Source organism: Adiantum capillus-veneris, chromosome 2 (genome assembly GCF_014529385.1).
Source record: "Adiantum capillus-veneris isolate H3 chromosome 2, ASM1452938v2, whole genome shotgun sequence".
Taxonomy (NCBI): domain Eukaryota; kingdom Viridiplantae; phylum Streptophyta; class Polypodiopsida; order Polypodiales; family Pteridaceae; genus Adiantum; species Adiantum capillus-veneris.
This window is the reverse complement of record NC_140932.1, coordinates 76769340-76794112: the sequence shown is the minus strand read 5'-3', so window position 1 is coordinate 76794112 and position 24773 is coordinate 76769340. Positions and strand designations below refer to the sequence as shown.

Genomic DNA, 24773 nt, shown 5'->3' with positions numbered 1-24773 from the left:
TTGATTTTTATTAGACCTAGAGACCTATGAAGGATCCCATTCCGCTTTTTGGTGTCGGCGGGGTGGGGAGCTTACAAGTCTGATGCAAAAATCGGCTCCAAGTGCAGAAGTATGGCTTGATAGATCACATATGGAATTAGATGAATAGTCTTTGTATGGATATTGGGATTAGAGTAGTTAGGCTTATCAAAAGCGAGAACACTGCAGAGACTACCTTTGTACCTAAGAGAAAATGAAGAGAAATAATTGGTCTGTAAAATGTCAAAACTAAATAGACCAAAACAAACTTTGAATGTGGTTAATTTGCAATCCATTATGTCAACTCCAATCCAATGTACAATCACATTGTATGAGCTATTAAAGATACAACTACACCTATGGGGAGATCTACAATCTACTATGGAAAAGATGGCTTAAAGGGAGTAACCCAAACAAACCTAGAGGAATTGCAAAATGAAGAGATACAGGCTAAACTTGTCAACTTTGTGCTCATGAATAAAGTAAGAGACTACTGCGAGGGAAATGAAGGAAACCTGACCCTTCTAGTACAATACAATGATGTAACAACCATAGCTATTAGAAAACGTGATAGTCAACTCCTGTGAAATTAATTACCACTACAATTTTGCCACTATAGATTTTGGAATGAAACTCAACTATGAATTCATTCTAGGAAGACCATTCATGAGACAAATACAATTCATCTAGGATTGGGAAAATGATAATCTTTTCCTAAAATAAGTGGGAGTAGTTACTTGAGTAAATTTGAAGGACCATTTTAACAAGGATATTATGAGGAAACCTACACAGGAATTGGCCGCTGAAACCTCAGCAAAGACTAATCTCCCATCATGGATACAAAATGACACTCCAATTTGGATGTGTGGGGCTTCTAAATTGGGTAGTTTATAGCTAGAAGATTACATCTTAGATAGTGAAGTGAATGATGTGGAATACATACCTAAACCATTCCCTAGACATTTGTTTCAACCCTTTGAGTGGTCTCAAATTCTAGCCACTATGGACGTCTGTGTTAATGAAATGATTCCTACAAAATTTTGTGATGAGGATGGTTGTGACATAGTTTCTATTCAATTGGTATTTATTGAGTTGATCGAGGAGCAACAAGTCTTCTCTAAGCACTACTTTGATTCCACGGATGATTTGGAAGAAGAAACACTTACAAACAGAGGAATCAAACTCTGAAAAAGAACACATGAGTAAAACTTATACTCAAAGGAGGAGGAGAAGAAAAGTTTTTTGAATTACCAAACTAGCATCATAGTTTTCAACAAAGATATCAAAGAAAATGGAAAAACAATATGAAAAGAAAAAAATCAAAACCCACCATGAAAAACAAAACTCAATTCTTAATGAAAATGGATGCAACGGGCTTCATAAAAGATAAGATAATGGGACGATATCCAAACACAAAAAAACTTAGATTAATAAACCAAAACAAAACAAAAATCTCATAATCCAAATACAACTAAAGGAAAAGAATCTCCAATGACAAAAACTAAACGCAAAGCAAAATATAAGTAGCTGAAATGGCCCGGGGTCTTCACTAAGGATTACTGTATGATGTCACGTGAGTGTACAATAGGGGGGGTTTATAAGGCCAAAAAGGTAGATTTTACAAAGGAGGTCCCGTATATAGGGGGTAAAATGACAGTTTTGGTGCACGCAGGTGACATCTTCCTAGTACTACTAGTGAATTCCCTAGGTGAAATGGACCTTGAAAGAAGCTTGGACCCTGGAGATGGAATCAAAAAGCGATAAACTAGGAGAAATCAGTGTTCCATCTCATCACAAACAATACACTTTTCAAGATCGATGAATCATTGTTGAGAAACCCTTGCAACAACCAAAAGAACAAGGGAAATCCTATGACGGACCTAAGAACGCCAAACAAATTGACCTTGTAGAGCCTTGAGAAGAGTCAACGACCGCATCCATAGCTACGAATATGTTGCAAGGAAAGGAAGATATTCTCATTTGAATGATAGAAGAGTATAGGGATGTCATTTCTTGGTCCTATAAAGAGCTCAAGGGAGTGGATCTTGCAATATGTCAACACACTATCCCTATGAGAGATGATGCTAAGACGAGCAGACAAAGAACATACACTTATAACGAGACATTTGCTAAAACGATCAAGGAAGAGATTGAGAAGTTCAAGGAGGATGAGTTCATCTACAAATAGAACACATTGATTGGGTATCACCTATGTTGTTGGTGCCAAAAAATAATGGAAAACTCAAAGTGTATGTAAATATCAAGAAGGTGAATGCAACCACCATATGAGATAACTATCCTCTTCTTATCACCTACCATGTGCTAGAGGCTGAAAGTATGGATTTGTGGTACAAAAAAATCACCCAATTTTATATTATGAGCTACTTTTGACTGAAAATGTGTGTGTATGTGTGTGTGTGTGTGGTGTAATAAATGCAAGGACAATAACTTCAAATTGTTCTGTCCTGCATGCAAGACAAGATATCCTCTACGCTTGGAATTGACAGGCCGGTTGGCCTTCCTATTGTCACATAACAAGATTCCTTTGCATTGATTTGTGTTGTGCGGATGTCCTCTTTGCTGTGCCCATCCCAATCTCTTCTTAGTGTCCCCTTTGTTGGTTGCTATGAGGTCCCCACCGAGGGCTATTGCTACTAAGTCCACTCTTGAGAGAGAATCTAGGCCTACCAAGGGCAACTCCAAGCTCATGTCTCCTTGCAGCACCAAGACCACACCGTCTATGATGTACGAGGAAGTGAGGACATCGAATACTCATGCAAGCAAGCTAACTTTATCAGCCGTGCAATCTGAACATGGAGAGTCTTCTATCCTTGTTGACAATGACATGTCTACATCAAAGAGTAGAGGTGGTTTGTGCATGTTGTGATGAAAACTACAGATTGAACATTTTTGCATGCAACACTATTAATGCAGATTAGCTGAGAATTGTTTGATCTGTATGTCAATACATAAATAAAAGATGTAGTTTTTTTAGGTTTTAGGGTAGCTGATTTTCAAAACAAGGTCTTGCATGTGTCCTAGTGCAAGATGCATGTTTGAGATTTTCATTGCACATGCCATTTTTCATGTTATAAGATTTGATATTATATGTATATTGTAAAAAAAGCATTCTAACTATTGGAATGTGTGAATTGACTTGCTCTCTGTAGGAAAAAACAAAATGGAAGATTACTCCATGCTCACAAAATTCTATCATACATTAGAGGAGCTACATGAGGAGTATGGGCTAAGCCTAATAGGGGTGATTCCAAAGAATCTAAATGAAGTCATGCTCCCAAAGGATCAATGGTTAACAGTGTTCAAGTTTGAGCACAACAAAGGTGTCAAGATTTATCTTAATCACATGCACCCTCACTTCATAGACAATTCTAGACTGCACATCCACAAGGTGTATCAAGAACCACCATCTTGTGGAGATATTACAACAAAGTTTTCTCAACGGTACACTTTTGAGATGTGCCATGTTGAGGCAAAAGACCCTGCAGGCCACACTATGGCATGAGCCATGTTTGGTGAGAAAATTATTCAGATGTGTAGAGCAAGAGGAGGGGGGGTGGATTGGAAGATGGAGGGATGGATAAAGGCAAATGGTGTCTCTCTCAAGATGCCCATCAGAATTGGAAAGAGCCTTGAATTACACAGTCTGACAACAACTTGTGCATGGAGAACGGCTCACTGTGGCTTATCTACATAATTTCTCGGTTTGTGACTATGTCACTGATTTGGAGTTATTGGTGGGAGAGGATTCCGGCCAAGAGCAAGCACAATATGGATAGGATATTTAAGATGAGGACCTCGATCTAGCTAAAAAAAGGAGGCACTGCTTAGGTGTGAGGGATCCAATGCTGTGGCCAAGCAGATAAAGGCAGGCATGAAGCTATATACAGTGCGGCTGTAAGAGCTCCAAAACCAAATTCCAATTAATGATGAAGAGGTGAAGGAGGTGGAATCTGATCTTGTAGCAAACCAATGCATGCTACAATGCCTAGGGGTCATTGAGGACATAAAAAATCTCTAAATGGAGCTTGAGCAGAAGCAGGTATGGTAAATGCTCCCTTGGTCCTAGTTTGTCTATCTGGCGAGGGACTCCTATGTTTTACATTAGGGCATTTAGGTACATTTATTACTTCATTGGTAGTTGTGTAATGCATTTTGGTAATACATCTTGCAATTTTGGCTTGTGCATATAATCAAAATTTTCCCTTGTACATCAACGTCATTGGTATTTGGTGCATACAATACTCTTTGGCACTATTGACTACTGTAGGATTGGCTTTGGTACCTTTCCATGGTCTCCTTAGTATTTATAAACACTACCCTAGCTAGTTCTCGTATGACTTCTACCTAATTTTGGTACTTTTTGTTGTCTTGGTACTACCTTGAGGATTCCTTGATATACCACCAATCATAGCTTTCTCTGGAATTGCATTGGCATCTCCTTGGTCTTTGGTGCATAGAATACTGTTTGGTACTTTTAATGATTGTAGGGCTGTCCTGGGTACTTTTCCATGGTCTATTTGGTATTTATAAGTACTGCCTCCCACTCTATTTGGTATTGCTTCTAGCTATATTTGGTATGTTTACTTTGTCTTGGAAGTGTGTGGGTACCTAGACATGTAGGATGGTGCTGCCTTGATGCTTCCTGGCTATAGTACCAAATCTAGATTTGACTAGAAGATGCGTTGGTATGTTCTTGATCTCTTTGGTGCATAAGTACCCTTGGACTCTTTGGTACTCTTTTTGGTAGTATTTGTAGGTAGTTTTAGTCCTTTGCATTGTTTTGGTAGAGCCTTGGACCTTATCATTGTAGGATGGGACCACTTTGGTACCTCTTTGGCATAGTGCCAATCACTTAGTCTTGGTACCTTTCCATAGTCTCTTCGGTAGTTTTTAATTCCTGCCTTCTAGTATTTTTGGTAGTGTCTTAACTAAATTGGTGCTCCCTTGATATACCACCAATCAAAGCTTTCTCTAAGACCTCCTTGGCATCCCCTTGGTCTTTGGTGCATACAATACTGTTTGGTACTTTTAATGATTGTAGGTTTGTCTTAGGTACTTTTCCATGGTCTCTTTGATATTTATAGGTACTACCTCCCACTATATTTGGTATTGCTTCTAGCTAGCTTTGGTATGTTTACTTTGTCTTGGAAGTTCCTGGGTACTTAGACATCTAGGATGGTACTGCCTTGGGGCTTCCCTGTTATAGTCCCAAATCTACCTTTGACTAGAAGATGTGTTTGTATGTTCTTGATGTCTTTGGTGCATACAGTACCCTTGGAATCTTAGGTACAGTTCTTGGTAGATTTGTCGATAGTTTTGGTTCTTTTCTTTGTTTTGGTAGTGCCTTGGACCTTATCATTGTAGGATTGGACTACCTTGGTACTTCCTTGGCATAGTGCCAACTGTGTAGTCTTGGTACCTTTCCATAGTGTATTGGGTGGTTTTTAACTCCTGCTTGCTACTATTTTTGGTATTGTCTCTAGCTACTTCTTGTACTTGTGCCTAGTTTACTTTTCTTGTTAGTCTTAGTTTTTCTGAATCTATGTAGGAAGTCCAAATATGCATGGTTACCACTAGTGCAATGATTGATATTTCGTGTGCAATGTCTAGCGCATGGCGTGTTTTGTGAGATTGATTATTTTTCTTTTGTTGTGTAGCAGACAGAGCATGAAAAGCTGGAGGCCTCCTGCAAGCAAGGAGGGACAATTTCATTGCCAGTTTGTGAATGGGATGCTCAAAGAAGCGAATCAGGGAAAGAGGTTCTCCTTCTTCTCTAGGCCACCCTTTGTAGATATTGACAAAACAATCCATGTATTTGGCACGTGTGCTGCATGTGGGAAGTATCTAGAGGTGGAATATGTTGTGGAGAGATTCATGTTAGAGTGCAAGCACCAATACCACCCTTTCTACTTCAATGCACTTTTGCACACTAGTGGGCACATGTGTGAAAGAGGGGTGTGGCATGGTAATTCTTGCAGTGGAAAAGGCATATATCAGTGGGCATTATACTGTTAAGGGTAAGTTGGACATGTTTTCAATAAGTTGAGGCTTTCTAATTTTGGATTACGATGTTGATTGAGTGACTCATTTGTGATTGTGCAGATGATGAAGATGTGACACTTGCAAGCCAAGATGTGCAAGGAACAAACACGATGGGTGTGAAGAATGGTGGGCCTGGACCAACAAAGGTTTCTATTAAGGATGTGAAGGACCTTTCCAGTATGGAATAGGTTCAAGACTTCCTCGCAAACTTGGAATCTATTAGGAGGAAGGAGAAAGTGGAGAGGCAAGATGTGTACACAATGGGTGAAAGCCAAGGGATGGATACTTCTATGGAGAGGTCAGAAGCTCCTGAAGGCCAAGATAGTGTTGGAATCAATATTGTTGAGGCTTTCGCAATGGACATTGACAAGACACAGTACGAGCAAACCAAGCTTGATGAGGTGCTGCTAACTGCAGTTGAGGCCATGGTAGGGCAAGATGCTATTGAAGAAAATGGCAAGGGAGCGGCCAATGGTGTTAAGAAAGCGAACAATAGTGGGGATGGTTCTAAAGGTGGGATTGTTGAGAAAGATAAAAACAAGGAAAAAATTCAAGATAAGGCGACTAATTTAATTGATGTGGATGTGGACGCTACTGATCTAGAGAAGGTGGCTCATGCAATACCGACATCCCCCAGTAATTTTACCTTGTCAAACTTGTTGTCTGCATAGTAGGAAGAAAGCAAGTCCTTGGACGTGCCAACAAGTCCTATGATTGAAAATTTTAGCTTATACCTACCTTTGTAATTGACAATCTATGTATTGATGTAATGCCCTAAGATTATATTTTGGTCTCCATCTATTACCATATGTTTTAAGTATAAGTTACATTTTCCTTCTTATATTGTGCTCTCTTGTGGTAGACTTTGACCCTTTGATCGTTGAATTGACCGTGTAAGAAAGGTGTTTTAGGATATTCATTGTGTGCTAATTGACTTAATATATTATTATTAGCACTGCAGTCTTCTATTTATTCCTCTTTATGTGAAAATGAAAATCCACTAATGTCCATTTAGACATTTTTCTTATGGTATGCTTTTATGGTCATTTTGTCTTGATATTTGAATCTTGTACTAGTAAGTAGCAAATTTGGTACTAGTCTTCTGATTGTAGGGTGATTGTAACTCGTGAAAGATCCATTGTACGAACTTTATAGCAGAGCTTTTTTTTGGAGAAATTTACCATTGTGGGCTCGAGAAATTATAATTACTAGTATCAAATTTGAAGCCTTTGGTACTAGGATTGACAACTTTTAGGCTTTGGTATTGTAAAGTACCAAGTTTGGTGCTTCTCATCTCACTACAAGGTGATTGTAGAAGAAAGATTATTTTAGAGAGATATTATTATGGAAAAGAACAATATTATGGGCTGGGGAAGTTAGGTACACCAGTACAAGATTTGGTGCTTGTGATACTGGTATTGAGAACTACCGAATTTGGTACTATAAAATACCAAGGGACCTGCAGATGTGTCTGGAAATTGGTCTAGTCCAGGTAGGCTTGATATCAACAGGGAAAAGGAGGGAGGAAAATGGATCCATGAAGGGATCAGAATAAGGGAGGAGGATGTGATTTATTTAAGGTAATTGTTTGGTAAAAAGGAACCTTGGAAAAGCTAGGAACCTAAATGGGCTATTCCGCAACTGTCCACATCAGGCGGACCTTTGCTCTACTTCTCGAACTATTTATTTAAAAAGAGTGGGGATCAAACTTGGGAATGAGAGGTTTGTGTACTTAGTAGATACAATTATCTTAGGGTAGCGTACTAACGGCTGTGCTCAGCCATATCCATGAAAAAAGCGTTAATGACCTTGAACAAATGATGAACTAGAGGACTCCCACCAGTTTACCCTGGAAGGTTGAGTTCAAACTTAGTATAATGACTTCGATTGGAAAGATGGATCAGTAAGCAATGGTGCTTTGGGTCTAAGGGAATCATATGAGAGAAAGTGAATATTATCACCCCCTTGAGTTGGCATCGAAGAGTAGGAGGAGTCTTGTCTTGGTGACTGTCCTAAGCAGGAGGAATGTTGGAGATCACGGTGCATCCATTTGGAAATGGTAGATCTTGTGGTCCCCTAGCATGGCCTTCACGTGGTATCAGAGTGTAGTTTCTATCCTTGGCCAGACAAAGATTTTTAAGTATGAACTTTTGTAGAAAAAAAGTGAGGTATTGACAAAATTGATATGGGAATATTAAGAATAGAAAGTTATCCAATTTGTACAAGAATAAATGGAGATAGCAATTGTAGAAAAGAAAGAATAAAAGAAAGAGGACATGATAAAGAACTTTGTCTACCTCATCTTCCCTACCAAAGAGAGAATTGGAAATCTGCAAAGATAGGAGACCAAATACAATATAACTAGAATAATGCCTTGGGGACCATATCTATGATTTGCATAATCTCTACCTAGAAATGGTGAAAACAGAAATGGGAGTAGGTCCCAAGTAATATTGTTGGAACCTTGTTGAAACAAATTGGCATTGTAATTTGGACTCACAAGTCAAATTTTTATGCATCTAAAATCTTATACTTTGCATTACTATGAACCCTAGGTGATTTAAAGGACAATCCTTGCAAAAGCTTGAAATGAAAGAACTTAGCATTTTACACAATGCTTTGGTTGGTTGTTAACCATTTTCCCAATCATTGTTATTTTAAAGATTTGATAAACGGAATCCATATTTTAAAATCCACCCTTGAGTATTTGTGATCTGTCGGGCTAAGAGGAAGTAGTTTCTTTTGCTACAACCATAAAATATGCCACGTAAACTCCCAATAGATAGAGCTACTTGGGAATCACTTCTAGGTAACACTTCAGATTTGGTGCTTCTTGATACATGAACGCCACCAACAACTGTCTGTGCACCAAGTCAGATGCCGCATGCTACATCCCTTGTAAAGGATTTTGGACGTGACAAGGATCTGAAGGCCCTACTCAAATCTGTGCAGCCACGTCCATTTTTAGGCACATGTAGTGATGTGCCTACTCAACTAGAAGAATGGATAATACAGATGGATGACTACTTTTCTCTTGCTAGCTATAATGCACTTGCTCAGGGAATAATGGGGAGAGCTAAGTTAGAGGGACGAACAAAAACATGGTGGAAGCTCAACTGCCAATCTCGCCAAGTAGTAGAGGTGACCCAAAGCTGGGATGAGTTAATACATCATCTCAAGGAGAGGTATCTTCCCCTGGATTTTTCCACAACTAAGATGAATGAGTTTATTTCTTGTAGGCTGAGGAATAGGGCTATTGAATCTTACTATGAGGAGTTTGTCTGACTATCATGATATGCTCCTCTCATGATACAGGAACAAAAGCTAAGTTGCTTCCTCCTTGGACTTGGAGAAGCTTTGGATCCTAAAGTAGAGTCCCTTCGACTTGCCTCACTTGTAGACGCTATAATATGGTCCAAGTCAAAGCATAAGATCCTTTTTCAGAGAGGCACTACAACCAATAGGAAACAAGAATTTCCTTCCTACCCTAGTCAACCCTACCAAGCAACCAAAGTACGATATGTACCAAAGCCAGCTGTCCAACCCCAATCACCACTGCACTTTGTTCATGTGATGCTCTTCTAGTCACTCACAGACTGGAAGGAAAATTCAATGCTATCAATGCCTAGAATTTGGTCATAAGAAGGCCCAATGTCCTAAAGGAAATGACCCTAGTAATTCAAGCCTTCCTGTTAACCTTTAGAATCCACCCAATCAGGGGGGATGATTTGGAGCAAGAGGAAGAAATCCAACTCAAGCAAGAACTCATCCTACCACTCATTTTTGTTCTCAAAGGGCAATGGTCAATCCACCTAGATCAACAACAATGAACTTTGTCTCAGTAAAGGATGAGATAGATGAACAAGCCAATGTTTATACCACCTTGAATGCTAGTGACCAGAATCAGAAATTCCCCATTCTTGAGACAAAGAAGAGTATGAGGATGGAGCTAGAGAAAATTTTGGACATGAAGGAACCAAAGCTACTACATAGAGAATAGTTTAAGAGATTTGGTCCTAGTGGGAGGACTATCCCACTATACTTCCTAGAAAGACCATGAACATCTTATTTCTCACTTTCCTCATCTTTTTGTAATAACCTTTCTCCTTTTGTGATCATATCAATCTTCCCTAGCCAATGTAGTCGATGAAAACAAGCTCCATCTTGTTACCTTTTTGTGTCTCTCAAGAAATGCCACCTTTTGTAATACAACTGTTTTTGCTACATAATAACAAGATGAGTGTTATCCTTTGTAATAAAGTTAGTCACATTTTTATTTCTCTCAACAGATTCTAAAAAATACCATGTCAAGAGATATTAGAGAAAGAAGGATTTAAGACAAGAATCAAGATCTTAATAAATGACAAATTTTTTAAGAGGTACAACGAAGGTGGATTTTTTTACATGTCAATAAGCCCATCCATCACATGATCACAGAAGCACTAATCTCAGACGGGACACATATTAGGTCTTTCAACCATATGAAGACTTTGCTGTGAAATTGCTGCACTGATCTCTTGAGTATGAGGTGCAAAGTTCAAGGCCCTCTAAGAGGTAAACCAAATTGAGGATAAAAAGATATTTCTTGATGAGAAAGAAATTGTGCAAGCAAAAAGACTCACTCGGAGAACCCACAATACGTTGACTTCATCACGCAGTAGTATCGGAGACCCAAACCCATTGCTTCAATAGAGAACATTGTTGCAAAAATAATCCCGATCATAAAGTTTCACCCTTGTTATGTCTTAGAACATCCACCATTTGGTTTGAGCTACTAAAGTTCCCAAGTGAAGGAAAAGAAGGCACTCATACCGCTTCACAAAATCCCTCCTAACAGATTCACTTGTTTGTTGCAGATGAGGAATGGCCACAGATAAGATCAGCTCTTGCCACTGATCCATAAAGTAAGGTAATGAGCAAAGAGACAACATAAGAGGGTTAAAAGAGACAATCCTAAGAAGTTCTTGACAAGGAGATAGGAAGAAAAGACAAAGAGAAAGGTAAGAATACCGTAAGAAATGAGGATATATTGTGCCTTATATAGATGAACCAGCTAGAGAAGAGCAAATTAGCATTACCTAGATGTTAAAGGAGAAACTTGCAGTTGAAGATTTACCACCTTCCTTTATTGTTTGGAGCTAAGGACAACTCTTTCTTTTTGTTGGGGATTTTGTAAGGGCCTTCTCCTAGCTCTTATGCAAAGCCAGCACATCTAAGCCACTGACTTAAAAGATGGGAAAAAAAAGTTCTAGAAAATTTGGGCTCAATTTAAGCACCAAAGTATACTGATGAGACACCTCCGGCTTATGCCATGGGAGCATGGACATAAACAATGCATAGGAAATTAGCTTTTCATTTTGCAAAAAATTAGCATAAAGGAAAAGATAAGGAAAAAGAAAAAAGAAAAAGACAAAGGAGAAAATGAGAAGATAAGGATAAGATGTGTAAGTATCTTGTTGAGAAAGTTTTGATCCGTAAAATAAGTTATCAAAGAAAGATAAGCTATCAAGAAAAGTATAAGCACTTATAAAAAATGTGCATAAAAGAAGGACTTCTCTTATCATTTTTCACTTCTCTCCTTCATTTTCTCAAGGTAAAAACTTGAGAGTAAGTTTGAGAAAGCCATAGCCAAACCTCTTTAACACACACACCTCCTACACACACACACACACACATCTCTCCAAGAGAAGCCATGGCCAAAACCCTAATCAAGTTTGTCAGAACTGGATCTTCTTCTTCACACTACACTCTCCTCTCTCCTCTCTCCTAATTCTCAAGATTTCCATAGATTGAATCCCCGTTGCCTCTTACCAATCTCTCAGTTCAAGTAGCCAAATTGGTGGTCTTCAAGCGAAGTGAAGAGCCGACTACATCCAAAGCAAGGAGAAGACTAGACAATACACACACTAAGGTAAAGTTTTCTTGTTCTAGATTTTTATGCTATCGCACTTGCTTGAAAACGATTTACTTTCATGCTTACATAAATTTATCCTTAAGCTCTCATTTTTCCATAAACAAGCCTTTTACTTGGGAAGAAGAAATAACTACTCAATTTTGTTGTTTCCCTCTCATTACTAATCATAATTAACCATGTTGCTAACAACTAACCTCAATGTTATTTCAAGTTCCGTTCTCTAGATTACCAGAGTACATGGCATAGAGAGAGTAGAAAGCACTCTCTTTCACCATAGGTGACTGAAGATCATACTTATATTTCAAGTTCCATTCTTAGATTACCAGACTAATATGGCAAAGAGAGAGTAGAAAGCACTCTCTTTAACTTTAGGTGACTAGAGATCATACTTATATTTCAAGTTTTTTTCTCTAGATTACCAGACTAATATGGCATTGGAAGAGTAGAAAGCACCCTCTTTAACCACAGGTGATTGGAGATCATACTAAAATAGCATGCATTTTGGATGATGATTAATCCTTAAACTCGGTCTGAAATATCTTTTTCTATTTTTAAGATGCACAAGATAATTTTCACATAATCACGGATAATTAAGCATTTGAAATTTTTTGAATTAACCATTCTATTCAAAGTGGCATTATAATTTACTCTAAAAATAATGCTCTTATGAAAGGTTCACAAGTTTTTCTTTTAATTTAAGAAATAGGACTTTTCTTCTTTCAAAGAGAAAAAGAGCATGTGTGTAAGATTTGTTTAGTGATACCAATAAAGTTAATACTAATTCTCTCAAGGAGAGTTAAGTTTTGAATGGTAGCTCTATCTTAATCAAAGGAGTTTTTCCTTGGAAATGGGAATTTCCTTCCAACTAAGTCCCCCCCCCCCCCCCCCCCCCCCCCCCCCCCCTCCCCCCCCCCATCAATTGGGAAGTCCCAAAATCATAAGCCTCTTCTAGCTACATTATGCAAAATTTGGACTCACAAAGGAGCCCTTTAAGAAGTTTGACTTTACCTCTCTCTACCAAAATGGACGCATGGATAAATTTTTGCAAACAAACTCCAAAGTTGGCAGAGGTTTGACAGTTAGAATGTCCTCTTCAAGCTCTATCTACTGATATATAGCACGCCATGAGATTCCTCATATTTTAGAAGATTCTTTTTTTGATTCACCTATGATGTGACAACTCTGTCGGAATCTAAGTGAATTAAAAAAATAATCTTCTAAAATATGAGGAATCTCATGGCGTGCTATATATCAGTAGGTAGAGCTTGAAGAGGACATTCTAACTGTCAAACCTTCGCCAACTTTTGTAAAAATTTATCCATGCATCCGTTTTGGTAGAGAGAGGTAAAGTCAAACTCCTTAAAGGACCCCTTTGTGAGTCCAAATTTTTCCTAATGCATAATTAATCCTCTCCACGGTAGCAAAGGTATGCCTTAATCCCTTCTTAAAAGAGAGTTTGTTAATTATTCATACACATATTACATGAGAATTTTTCACTACACTAGCATGTCAATGCTTAGGAGCTTGGCAATTTTTTCATGCTTACCCTATCATGCATGGAAGGTTTTCACTCTTTCCTAAGCACTCAAAGGAAGTCTCATGATTATTTGTCTCAAGATGTCAAGTTGGTGCATTCTGAAGTTTTGTGTTTACCAAGCATAGACCACACCAAAGCAAAAACTCATTGTGGAAAGCATATGCATTGTTCATTTTGTCATAATAATCAATATCTAATTCTCCTAAATGATTTTCTCATGTTAAACTGATCATTTAATATGGGAAAGTGCCAGGGGAGAAAAAGCTAGAATATTGGTTAAGCTAGCAGACCGGCCATAGTAGGGATCCAAAAGGGGGGACATCTGCGAAAGAGAAATGTGCACTATTGGATGCTTTGTGTGTGTCCCAGAAGTCTTCAACCATCTCTACATAGGAGGGGGCGATCCCTAGAAGTAGGAGATGAGAGAGAAACTCTCACCACACACACAAGCTCCCTTTACACAAAGGGAATGAGGGACACATGTCAGCTCCCTAGCCCAGATTCCCACAAGGTGTACTCAATTTGGACTTGGAGGTGGACCAATGAAAATTAAGCTAGATTAAATCTAGTTTAATTAATCTAAAAACACTTAATAAAAGAACCAATAAGAATTAAGCTCTCTAGAAGACTATTGGGCAGTCTCCCAAGGGGTTCAATGAGCATTCAACAACCCAATGGATTGCCTGATTCCTATTGGAAAGGAGGCAAAGGGGTCCAATGAGAGTTTAGTAGAATTGAGTAATTACCTAAAGCTCTCACAAAAGGGGAAAGGGGGACACATGTCAGACAACTATCACTTATGCTGCTTAATTTCCATTGGCTAGGCTTGGGGAGGTCCTATGAGGTGTGAGGATGAGCAAATAGCAAGAGGGGTCAACCAAGAGAGAGAGGGGGCTGATTTTTGTAGGGAATTATCACACACACACTCACACAATCTCATGTGTGAAGCAAAGAAGACTCTCTCTCCTTCTCAAGCAATAATGAAAAGCTTACCACCTACTCCAATCTTGTGAGAAGCGAGGCCTTCACCAACAACTCTTGACTTTGTGATGCAAATCCAACAAGCTTCAATGCATGCTCATCTCCATGCTTATTACTAAGCTAAGCTATGCTAATATGAGTGATTATGTGAGGAGATGTACATCTTTCTCGTAAGAATACTCCTTCTTCCTCTCAATCTACTCTCATACCCCGCTAGCTCTCACCATCTTTGAAGGTGTGTGAGGTCTTGGGTCTGAGACAGTGAGGGAATTGATCTTGTGTTTGATAAGAGTTTTTCTTATTTGCATGAAGTTTCCATCTTCATTGCACTAGCTAGTATTGAAAGAACACAAAGAATTGTATTGTAAAATGTCACTCTTGATGGGAGAAACCATAATGCAAAGCCTTTGGAGGGGGGACCGGCTCCATGAAAATATGGTCCTCAACTGTTGTCAATTGCTTAATTTCACTCTCTTTTGAAGTATTGTTCATACTTTTTGTTGCTCTCTCCACCCAAGAACTCTTGTTATTCTCATTAGGAAGCTATTCTAATGAAATGCTCACTATGTTCATGCTATTTTCCGCCACACACAAGTTACTAGACCATTAAATGCTACATTGGTATTAGAGCACAAGGTTTTCCTTTTCTTGCTCAAGAAGGGAGGTTCTCGAGCTAGCTATAAATTATTGGTACTATTAATTGCATGTGAGTAAGTAGAATAGGGATTTTTCAGCCCTGCAGTGCGCCTACCCTAGTGCAATTAATGGGGCATCATCGTCAAGAGCGATGGTCTTAATAGTGAAGTCCTACAGGGCTTGCCTATGGTCTAACCACTATTGAGCTATTACAAGCTTGATAGGAGCTGGTGCTATTTTGGTGTTGAACGACCCTCTCTTCTATTCCTTGCAATTAATGGTATTCGAGCCACGGGTACAATAGCTTGAGTGATTTTTCTAAAGGGGTAAAGAGGAGTAGCAACTAGGGCTTGAAGTGCCAAAGTACACCTAAAAAGTTTACACCTAAAAGTTGTTAGAATGGCTAACAATAGTAAAGAGAGTGAAATTTATGTTGATAGCTTTGATTTTGCTAATGAGCAAGCTAATAATGATGCCCCAATGCTTGTTAACTATCTTGTTTCTAGGCTTCAACAAGCCATGGGCAATCCATCCCTCCAAAATGAAGTGAAACGGCAGCTTGGTGCTCATGGGATTCTCCAAGATCCCCACCATGATGAGAGAGCACCTAGGAAGCCTCCTTGCGAGACTTCCAAAAGAGGCCTTTCTCCGATTCGGGAAGAAGAAGAGGATCCATATGAAGGGCTCAAAAATTTTCTCCTTGATGACGCATGTCCTTCTCAAAGGAGAATTCAAGAGACTTTACCGAAGGAACAAGAAATAAGTGATTCTCCTGGCACCTCGGTGGAGATGGCTCCACGAAGACGGCGGGCTAAACGCTCTCCATCACCTCCAAAATGGAGAAGACCATTGCATACTTCTCCACACCATACTTCAAAGAGGGATGAAAAAAATCAAGAGAAGAAAAAGGCGAGAAAGAGGACACCCTCTTCTCCATCCTCTTCCTCTTATGAAAGTGATGGCAAAGACAAAGAAGATAAAGGAAAGAAAAAGGCGAGAAACAGGTCACCCTTTTCTTCATCTTCCTCTAATTCTTCATCTTCTGAAGAAAGTGATGGTGCAACATTTGAACCATCAAAAAGAAGAGGCCATATGAAATCCTATGCCGCGTAGAAGAGGTTGTCCAAGATCAAGAAATTCAAAGAGGGAGGGAAGAGCATCTCTTTCCTTACCTATGATGGCACTTTTGGTGCTATAGACAAAGTCTTGGCCTTTATCCAACAATTCGATGCGGTCTTTGGAGATGAGGGCTTCACGGAATCCTCTAAGCTACACCATGTAGCTATGCACTTTCAAAAGTCTGCCAGGAAATGGTGGTCTAGCCTATGGGCCAACGGTGAAGCTCCATGAACATGGAAAGCTTTAAGAGATTCCATTATGAAGCAGTTTTTGGCCACTGATACCAAAGACAAAGTACTTGCTGAATGGTGAATCTTGAAGCTCTCTCCCTACGAATCCATTCACAAATATGTAGACAAGTTTTGGGATTTACAACTCAAAGCCAGTGTCTTCAAGAAGTTGGATTTTGGAGAGAAAAAGCAACAATTTTGTGCGGGCTTAACTAAAGAAATGGTGGAGTATGTCAACTCCCAAAGGCCACGCACCATATTGGCTGTTATACACCATACTATGGTGGCCTCTCAAATCAATTTCCAAATGGCGGCTAAAAGAAATTCTAAGCCCAGGTAAAACAAGGGTTCCAATGAGCCTAAGGGGAACGACAATGTCCAAAAGTCTCCTAAGGGAAACTCCAACAAAGCTAAAGAGAAGGGAGTTTATAAAGGAAAAAATAAACTCTCTCCTGAAGAGCTTGAGCGTTATCGCAAGGATAACCGTTGTTTCAAGTGCGGTGAGAAAGGGCATGTGTACCACGATTGTCCCCAAAAGAACACCAACCATGAACCTCCTAGAGCTACCTTGGTCAAAATCCAAGAAGAGTAAATTCACCACGGAGGATCTCCTCTATGCCATTCTTGGGGAAAGGTAAGAGAACATGATGCTTTTATTCTCTTTGACCCTGATTCTACTCACAATTTTATATATCTATAGATTTGGCCACCACGCTAGGTGTTTTAGGGAAAAACTACTCCCCTGTTCATACTCACGAGCACAACACAGACAACATACTTATCATCCGATGACACGACTAACCCGTAGGTGCACGTAGGCAATCTCGTTAGCTTGTCAGGCTGAGACCAATCTACACATACGCACTCTTATGATGCATCAATCACTAACCCTGGTAGAATGCAACCCACTCTATCCCTAAACGCTCACAACACCGTTTACACGTCCAATGAACTCGGAATCGCATCAAACTTACTAGGCATCATCCTCTCACTAGGACATACTTACCTATAAGTCTAATCTCACTAGATTTGAACCCTAGCTATCTCAAATACTGTCACGATAGACCAACAGGTCATAATCCAAAAGTGGGAGAAACTTAAGTTTATCAGTATCTATGGGTAGCTAATCTATTTCTCATTCCATGAAGCACTTGATTATTGAAAACAGACACCGTTTGTGCTACTTACAAGCAAAACAAGCTCGAGGAAGAATCGATCGCGATCAACTCGAAACGACGAATGCGTGGCATGGGCGCATAGCTCTCGGAGAGACTACCGCGTTGGTGTGGTTGTGTCGTGAATCCAATGAGGGAGAAGCGCGTAGCGAAGAGGATAAGACACACTCACTCTCTCTCTCTCTCCCTCTCAGACTCGTACGACACAAGATTAATATTCAAAAAAATGTTGTTCAAAAAATGGTTCTAAGGTGACTTTTATACTTTAGTCACCTTAGCTCAAAAATGTACATGGGGTTCTCTTGCTCATGATTACAAAGTGGGAATAAATCTGAGTCCTGACTAACTGACTAATATTTACATAATCCAGACGAATGGATCAAAATGATAAGACGTCTTTGACATAAAAAATGGAATTTGATATGCTTCTTTCAGTATTCATATACTTTGATGTCCAGCTTTCTGAGAAGGCTGTGAGACAGGCCAAAAATGTCCGAGCTATCTTACATAGCATCTTGTAGGATAGGTCACGAGAGCCTCCGAATTTTGCTATGGCACCCTGCAGGGTTTTCACCATGTAAGAACCGGATATTCTCTCTCCCTCTGCTAGCCCTGGCATTACTGGATAATTCAGCCATGTCGGATTTCTGCTCTGTAGTGCTTTATGTTGGCTGTAGGTGTATGTTTGGGGAGTGGGGCAAAACGTTCTGTCATTCCTCAGCTCAGGCGGTGCGTTGACTAAGTGGATCACGTTATTAGGGTGATCCAATAGCCATTGATGCCTCCAATTTGGCTGGCTGTCCACTATTCTGTTTTGTTGTTCCCTATCCTGTACTTCTCCTTCAAACACTGGCACTTGTTCTTCTTTTTCGAGCTGCCATTGATGTGTTAGAGTTCCGTACTTCAGCAGAGCATAGGGTAACATAGGTGCATTCCATTCCTTCCGTAGCTCTGCTGCTGTTTTTCCCGATCTGGAAAGCCCTTGTAGCAACTCCTTTTCGAGTTGCATAGCCTTGTACCATATCATTTCTGTTTGTTTTTCCATCTGCTCGGCCAGCCTCTGCTCTTCCAATTTCGTGACTGAATCTTCTTCTGTCTCTTGGTCTTTAGAGCCAGTTTGATCCGTCTGTGTATCTAGTGCCTCCTGTTCATCTGAATCATCCTCGTACTCATCTTGACCCCCATATACTTCGGCGAGTCCAACCAAATTCTTTTTTGCTGGCTCCATGTGCACTCGTACATGTCCTTGGTGCTGCCCTGCACTTTGTAGACTTGCGATTTGTGCGGCCATTGTTCTACTATTGATTTGTAGAGCTTGAAATTCCATTTCTTTTTCAGCGGCAGATTCCTCTAACTGTTTTAACTTGATGTGCAAGTTTTCATTTTCTTCTCTGAGTGATTTGGAAACAATGCTTTCCATTTTACTGTTAGGAGCTGGTCCTTGTTGTTGTTCACTTTGCAAGTCTGAAATTTGTCTTTGTAGTTGATCTTCTGCTTTGAGCGTACTTTCAGCAATCATTAAACGCTATTTTCTTTCCAACTCCAGCTCCCTCTTTAGTGCAGCCACTTCTTCTTCTGGGTGGACTACTAGTGTTGTTGGTAGCGACATTTTTTGCTTCTTAGCACGTTCGATTTCTCTTGCTTGGATATTCGTTACTGCTCTAAAATCTTTGACTTCAATTTGTAAGTCATCGATGACGACTTGCAAACTTTTGATGGTCTCCAGCGCATCTTGCTTTTCCTTTTCCAACTTTTGGATGTGTTCGTCTCTGTCACTGACATCTTCAAGGAAGACGTTTATTGTATCTTCACATATGGCATTGAAGTCTTCCGACTCCTGTAAATTGTCTTTGAGAAGATTTACTGTGCCTTTGAGCCCCAACATTTCAGCATCTCTGATGCTGATCAGCTTTAGAGTGTCCTCCCTTTGCTCTTGCAGTCTCAGAACTTCCTCATCCGTTTTTTGTAGCTTCATTTTGTTGGACCAGTTCTGATCAGCTAACCATTGACTGTGCAGTCTTGTTCGGTTTAGTATTGTCGCCATTGAATGCAAATCTTCATCTATAGTAGCTTCTAGCTCAATTTCTTGAGAGGAAGAAGCTTTATCTTTAGTCTGATCCACCTCCTTTTGCTTGCCTTTATCACTTTGTGATATGGCTCTAGTGGTTGGGTGTCTATCTGTTCTTCTTCTTCTTCTTCCTCTTCTTCCTGTTCAATGGGCGGTGTGTGAACTCTGTCATCACGATGTGAGTTTTCTGAATGCGAAGTAGATTCAGCAGATGGGCTAGATTGCCTTTAACTTGTATTTGGCCTTGGAGATGGCGGCGGTGTTTCCTGATCACGCGAAGTTGGCCTCAGTTGATCTCTCAAAGTTTGGATATCCTCCTCTTCTAGTAGCAATTCTAGTTCATCCCTAACATTTCTTTCTTGGATGTACCTCTCGATCCAGTCCAACTCAAAAGCTGGGTTGTTTCTATCCTTCGTTCTCAGTGTGAAAGTGCTACTAGAAGATTTCCAAGTGGCACCTACATCGCCTCGTAGAGATCTTTCTAGAACAAACCCTTCTAGCATCCTTTCCATTTTTGCTATCTTCTGCAACCTGGTGTTGTTTTCCATTTCCGCTTTCTGCTTCTTTAGTCGGGCATCTTCCTCTTCAGTTCTTTTTTCTTCTTCCATCTTTTCTTGTGTACTTCTTGTCACTCTTTCTAGCTTGTGTCCTCCAATGGTGTTAATAGATGTCGGTACTTTCCTTTGTGATCTGTCTTTGCTATTTTCCCTTAATACCAGCCAGTCGTTCTGATGAGGGGCAGGTGGCAACTGATTTTCCGCGCCTATGGCATGGTATATTACTCTGGTTAGGACTTCTCCTCCTGCAATGTAATTGGGTCGATCCTGCTTTAGCTTTGTCATTTCTTCAAACAGATATGACGCGTGATCTAACTCACGGGTCATTCCCATAGCCCATGTCAGTGTGGTTGAGATGCTCCCGTGCGGTGTAGTGTATCTTGGTGGCCTTTTGCTGTAGCTCAACAAACACTGACTGTAGATCTGTGTCAGTTCTCTTACTTTCGGGTTTGCTATGAGTTCGAAAGAAGGTAGTTTGGACTTTTGCAAGTAAACTGTGAGGTTTTTCCTTCTTTCTCTCATGTTTGCTCCTTGATCTGACAATTTCAATGCCTCTTTGATGATCTCTTTGGTGATCTGGATCTCCATCACTTCATTATCCATGCTTGCCACTTTGCAAGTTCCATCTTCTTGGATAGTCTCTATTAGATGCTGTACCCTCTTGAAATCTATCCCTACTGGTGGTAGTTATACAAAGTTCCACAAGCCGACTTTTTTGAGCCATGACCTTTGCGGTGATCTTTTCAAGTAATTCTCTGCCTCCTTGGGAATCATCACTGTATCCACTAAGTTTATTTTGTCATCCACATATGAACCATGATATATCTGAAAGGCCGCTACTTGTTGCACATCTGCAGGTATCCAGGTGGTTGTTGGCTTTAAAGAATTGGGTAGAAGTGCATAGGGTACTGCCCCTTCCGTTGCCAGGAGAAGCCTCCATTGATCCTGTCATAACAATTATCAGTTAATGCACAAACATAGTACTACTCTCCTAAATTGATTACCACTTAATCATGCATCTAGATGAGCCTTCTTAATCCCAAGATTAGTTAAGATAAAATGTTAGTAGATAGACAAGCTCTTCCATTGTGCGACTTTGGCTGCTTCAAATTGATGTTGTTGTTGAAGGATAACAAGTCCAAATGCCTTGAAATTTTGTGTGGTGTATGCTCTCATGGCATGTAAGGTCACTACATAAGCCAAAGCTCAAAATCTGTCCATTTGCTACTTTTTCTCAGTCTATCGCGATAGACTAGCATTTTTTTGATCTGGGTTCTTTTTTGCAGTTGTGACTCCACCAATTGGTTTCCCATACCTTGCACATGATTTGACCCCATTTCTACCTCAAATGAATGCCAAGTGACCCCTTTTTGGATCAACTCCCATTTTTCAAGATTCCCTTCAAGGAGATGTTGGTCTATCTCCTTCATTTTGTGTTGTTTTGGGCTCAAACTTAGTGGGTGGTCATCTTGCATCATGTTGAAGACAACTGCTAATTCAAAATTTTGATAAGATGGTCCAGTATCCCTCTGCTTGGTCTATCGCGATAGACTGGGACTTAGTGCCAGTTTATCATTTTTTGGCTTTGTGACCATCTGTCTGCCTTCTCCCAGTTGATGCAAGGTTTCTTGACCCCTCACATGTAAATTTTACCTGTCTGCCCTTGAGATGTCCTGTTCTGACTCTGAGTTTTCTGCATGTCTTTCTCAGCTTGCCATATGAGTCCATCTTGGCACCAAATTTGGTGTACTGCCTTCATTTGCTTCCCCAAGTCTAGCTTGTAAAATTTTGAAAAGTCTTTCCCCCCAATAATTGTTGTAGCAAGTCTATCGCGATAGACTGAGTTTTTGGCCAAAAAAGATTTTTCTTGCACTTTGACTTGATATTGGTGGTTAACATTCCTTGTTAGCACCCCTCATGAAGCCAAAGCCAAAGTTTCCCTTGTCTAAGTGTAAGATCAAGTCTATCGTGATAGACTGGGCACTTTGTCATTTTTACCAGTTTTTTGATGTTAGTTGACAATCATGGTTTTAATAGGCCCTCCTAGACACACACATGAAGTTTTAATCAATTTAGCAGAATGTACTCCCTGTTTGCAGCACTTAGCTGGTCCTGAAGTCGAAGTAGACCACTTAGGTGATGGTCACGGTTCCTTTTGGTCTTTGTATGATTCCGGCTGTCTTTTACTTCCTTTTGACCTTCCATCCAAGCAGTCAGTTGTTGTTTTGGTGTTTGAAACACCAAGAAAGACCATTTGGACGTCTTTTGGGCCTGTTCCCGGCATTTGCCCTAGTGGAAGAACTTTTTTCCTGAGTGGACACATTCCATCTCGTAGTTGACCTCCTTTGGATGTTCCTTGTTGAATTTGGTGTAATTTTGTCACTTTGTCGGCCCGTTAGAGTATCGTGACGCTTTGTGCGGTTTTCGTCAGATAGGGACTTTAGGCTCTGTTTTGACGAACTTTTTCATAGTCTAACCCTTCAGTCAGTTTGTTGAGGTTATTGGCTTGCTGTCTATGAATTTTGGCTCATTTCCGATCACCTTGGTTTTGTCGCCCTTTTGCAGGTTCTGCTAAATTAGGGTTTTCTGAGCGGCTTCCTTCACGCTTTCCGAGGTCATAGGCTCGATCCCTAAGCTATAAGCATTGTGCCTTTCACTTTTGGTCCCATTTGGTGGCCTCTAGGTCTCCCTAACAACCATTCTACCGTATGTGTACACAGGTTGTGATTGTGATGCCGACGAGGTTTTGCGACTAACTGAAGTAAACAACACTTAGAATCAGTGTTGACGAGCATACCTCTCATATCTGATGTCGATCTGGTGACCGTGCGCGATGGATGAGCTCCTGGAAGTCTCAACTGCTGTAGGGAGCTCTCTCTCTCTCTCACTATGGAAAATGACTCAAATGAGGGATTTCTAGCCTAGCCTCTCTATATGTAATCGAGACTCCGACACCAAATTTTTCCATTTTTTACTTGTGGCCATAACTTTTTGCAAGATGCGGTTTAGGCTCGAAAATTTCCTTATTTGGATTTCGGTTGCTTCAGTTTTACCACTTTTGCAGATTTCTCGAGTTGGAGGTCCCTTCAGGACGGTGGTCATTTTGCCTTGTCACCTTTGCGGTCCTTATTTTTTTCTATGTCTTCTTTACCTTGCTCTGATCAGGCATCTCTTCTTTTGTGTTTCCAACTGGATTACGGATTTTTTTCTATAATTTTTGCTAGAAAATGATTAAAATAAAGCAAATAAATCCCAAAATAACCCGAAAATAGCAATTCTAACCTAGAAAAATACCAATGAAAATCAAAACACTTTGTAGCTCACTTTTCTCTCATCTATGTACAATCTCGCTCATTATCGTCAACCTTGGCCTATTTTTCGCTGTTTTTAGACAGTTTTTGGCCAGATTTGACTCTCTTTATAGTCTATACACATCCCTAGGGGCTCATGAATGATGATTTTGTCCCCAATTCTGATTAATTACAAGGGCATATTCTTTTTTCCAAAATCACACAATAAAATGCAAAAATGGTTGAAAAATTGCTCACAAACATTGCCCTCTAATATATGACATGAGTCCGCATTGGAATGCCTCCCCCCCTCCTAATTGGAGTCCTCCCGGACGACAGGGTATCCTGAAGGGTATGTGTTGTGCATGGGTTTGAACTCGTGCTAATGCAGGCCTTGTAATATAGCCCTATATGCATGTGCAGTCAATGCATGTAGAAAGAATTTATGCGGTGCAGGAGGAAGGTATAAGCGATGCGCTTATTGGTATTTGTCGTTGAGGTTTCCTGTGGTACCTTGAACTGACTGGCAGATTTTCTTTGCAAGTAGTAGTTGTAACTCTGCCGCTCGTTGTTTGATTGTTTTCCGCTGGTTTTGAACTGGCGTATGTGGTTCCTTTGAAGTCGATATTGTCGTATCTGGTGGAACATTCTTTCTTTCTACCTTGATGACTTGTGTCTGATACATCCTTGTAGTTTTTGTTGTGGATTCTGTTTGTTTCCTCGTGCTGTTTGCATGATGTTGCTTGACCTTGAGAGTTGTAGATAGCTGCACGATTGTCATCTTTGTCCGCCATTCTTGTGTTGTTGGCTCGTTTTGAATTGTCAATTTTGGCCGCCATACCAATATAGTCCGTTGCGTATTTGACAGATTGACTATGTTTCTTTGAAGTTGGGCTTGTTTTCGGTGTTTTGTCTGTTCTTCTGACTCTTTTTTTATAGGAATTAGGCTGTCGTGCCTTATCCAAACTTTGTATTTCCGCTTTTGATGTAATTGTGCCTCGGTCAGCTCTACCCAAACTTGCCTGGTTCCCTGCATGGTTGCTGATTTTTTATAAGACGTTACTGGACTTGTAAACTTTGTTTGTTGTTGGGCAGATTTTTGCGGTTGTATTAACTTTTGTTTCCTCCTTGACATGAATTGGTTATATGATAAGAAGGGTTCTGAAAAGTTTTCCTTTCTGAACA

At 40.0% G+C, this 24773-nt stretch overlaps 1 protein-coding gene across 1 annotated transcript; it reads left to right on the top strand.

Moving 5' to 3' along the window:
- Nucleotides 1–6001: 6001 nt before the first annotated feature.
- LOC147463011 (uncharacterized) lies at nt 6002–6752 on the top strand. Its single transcript, XM_086527919.1, has 3 exons — nt 6002–6056; nt 6142–6258; nt 6532–6752. The coding sequence occupies exons 1-3, from the start codon at nt 6002–6004 to the stop codon at nt 6750–6752; spliced, it is 393 nt and encodes a 130-aa protein (XP_086384045.1).
- Nucleotides 6753–24773: the final 18021 nt, after the last annotated feature.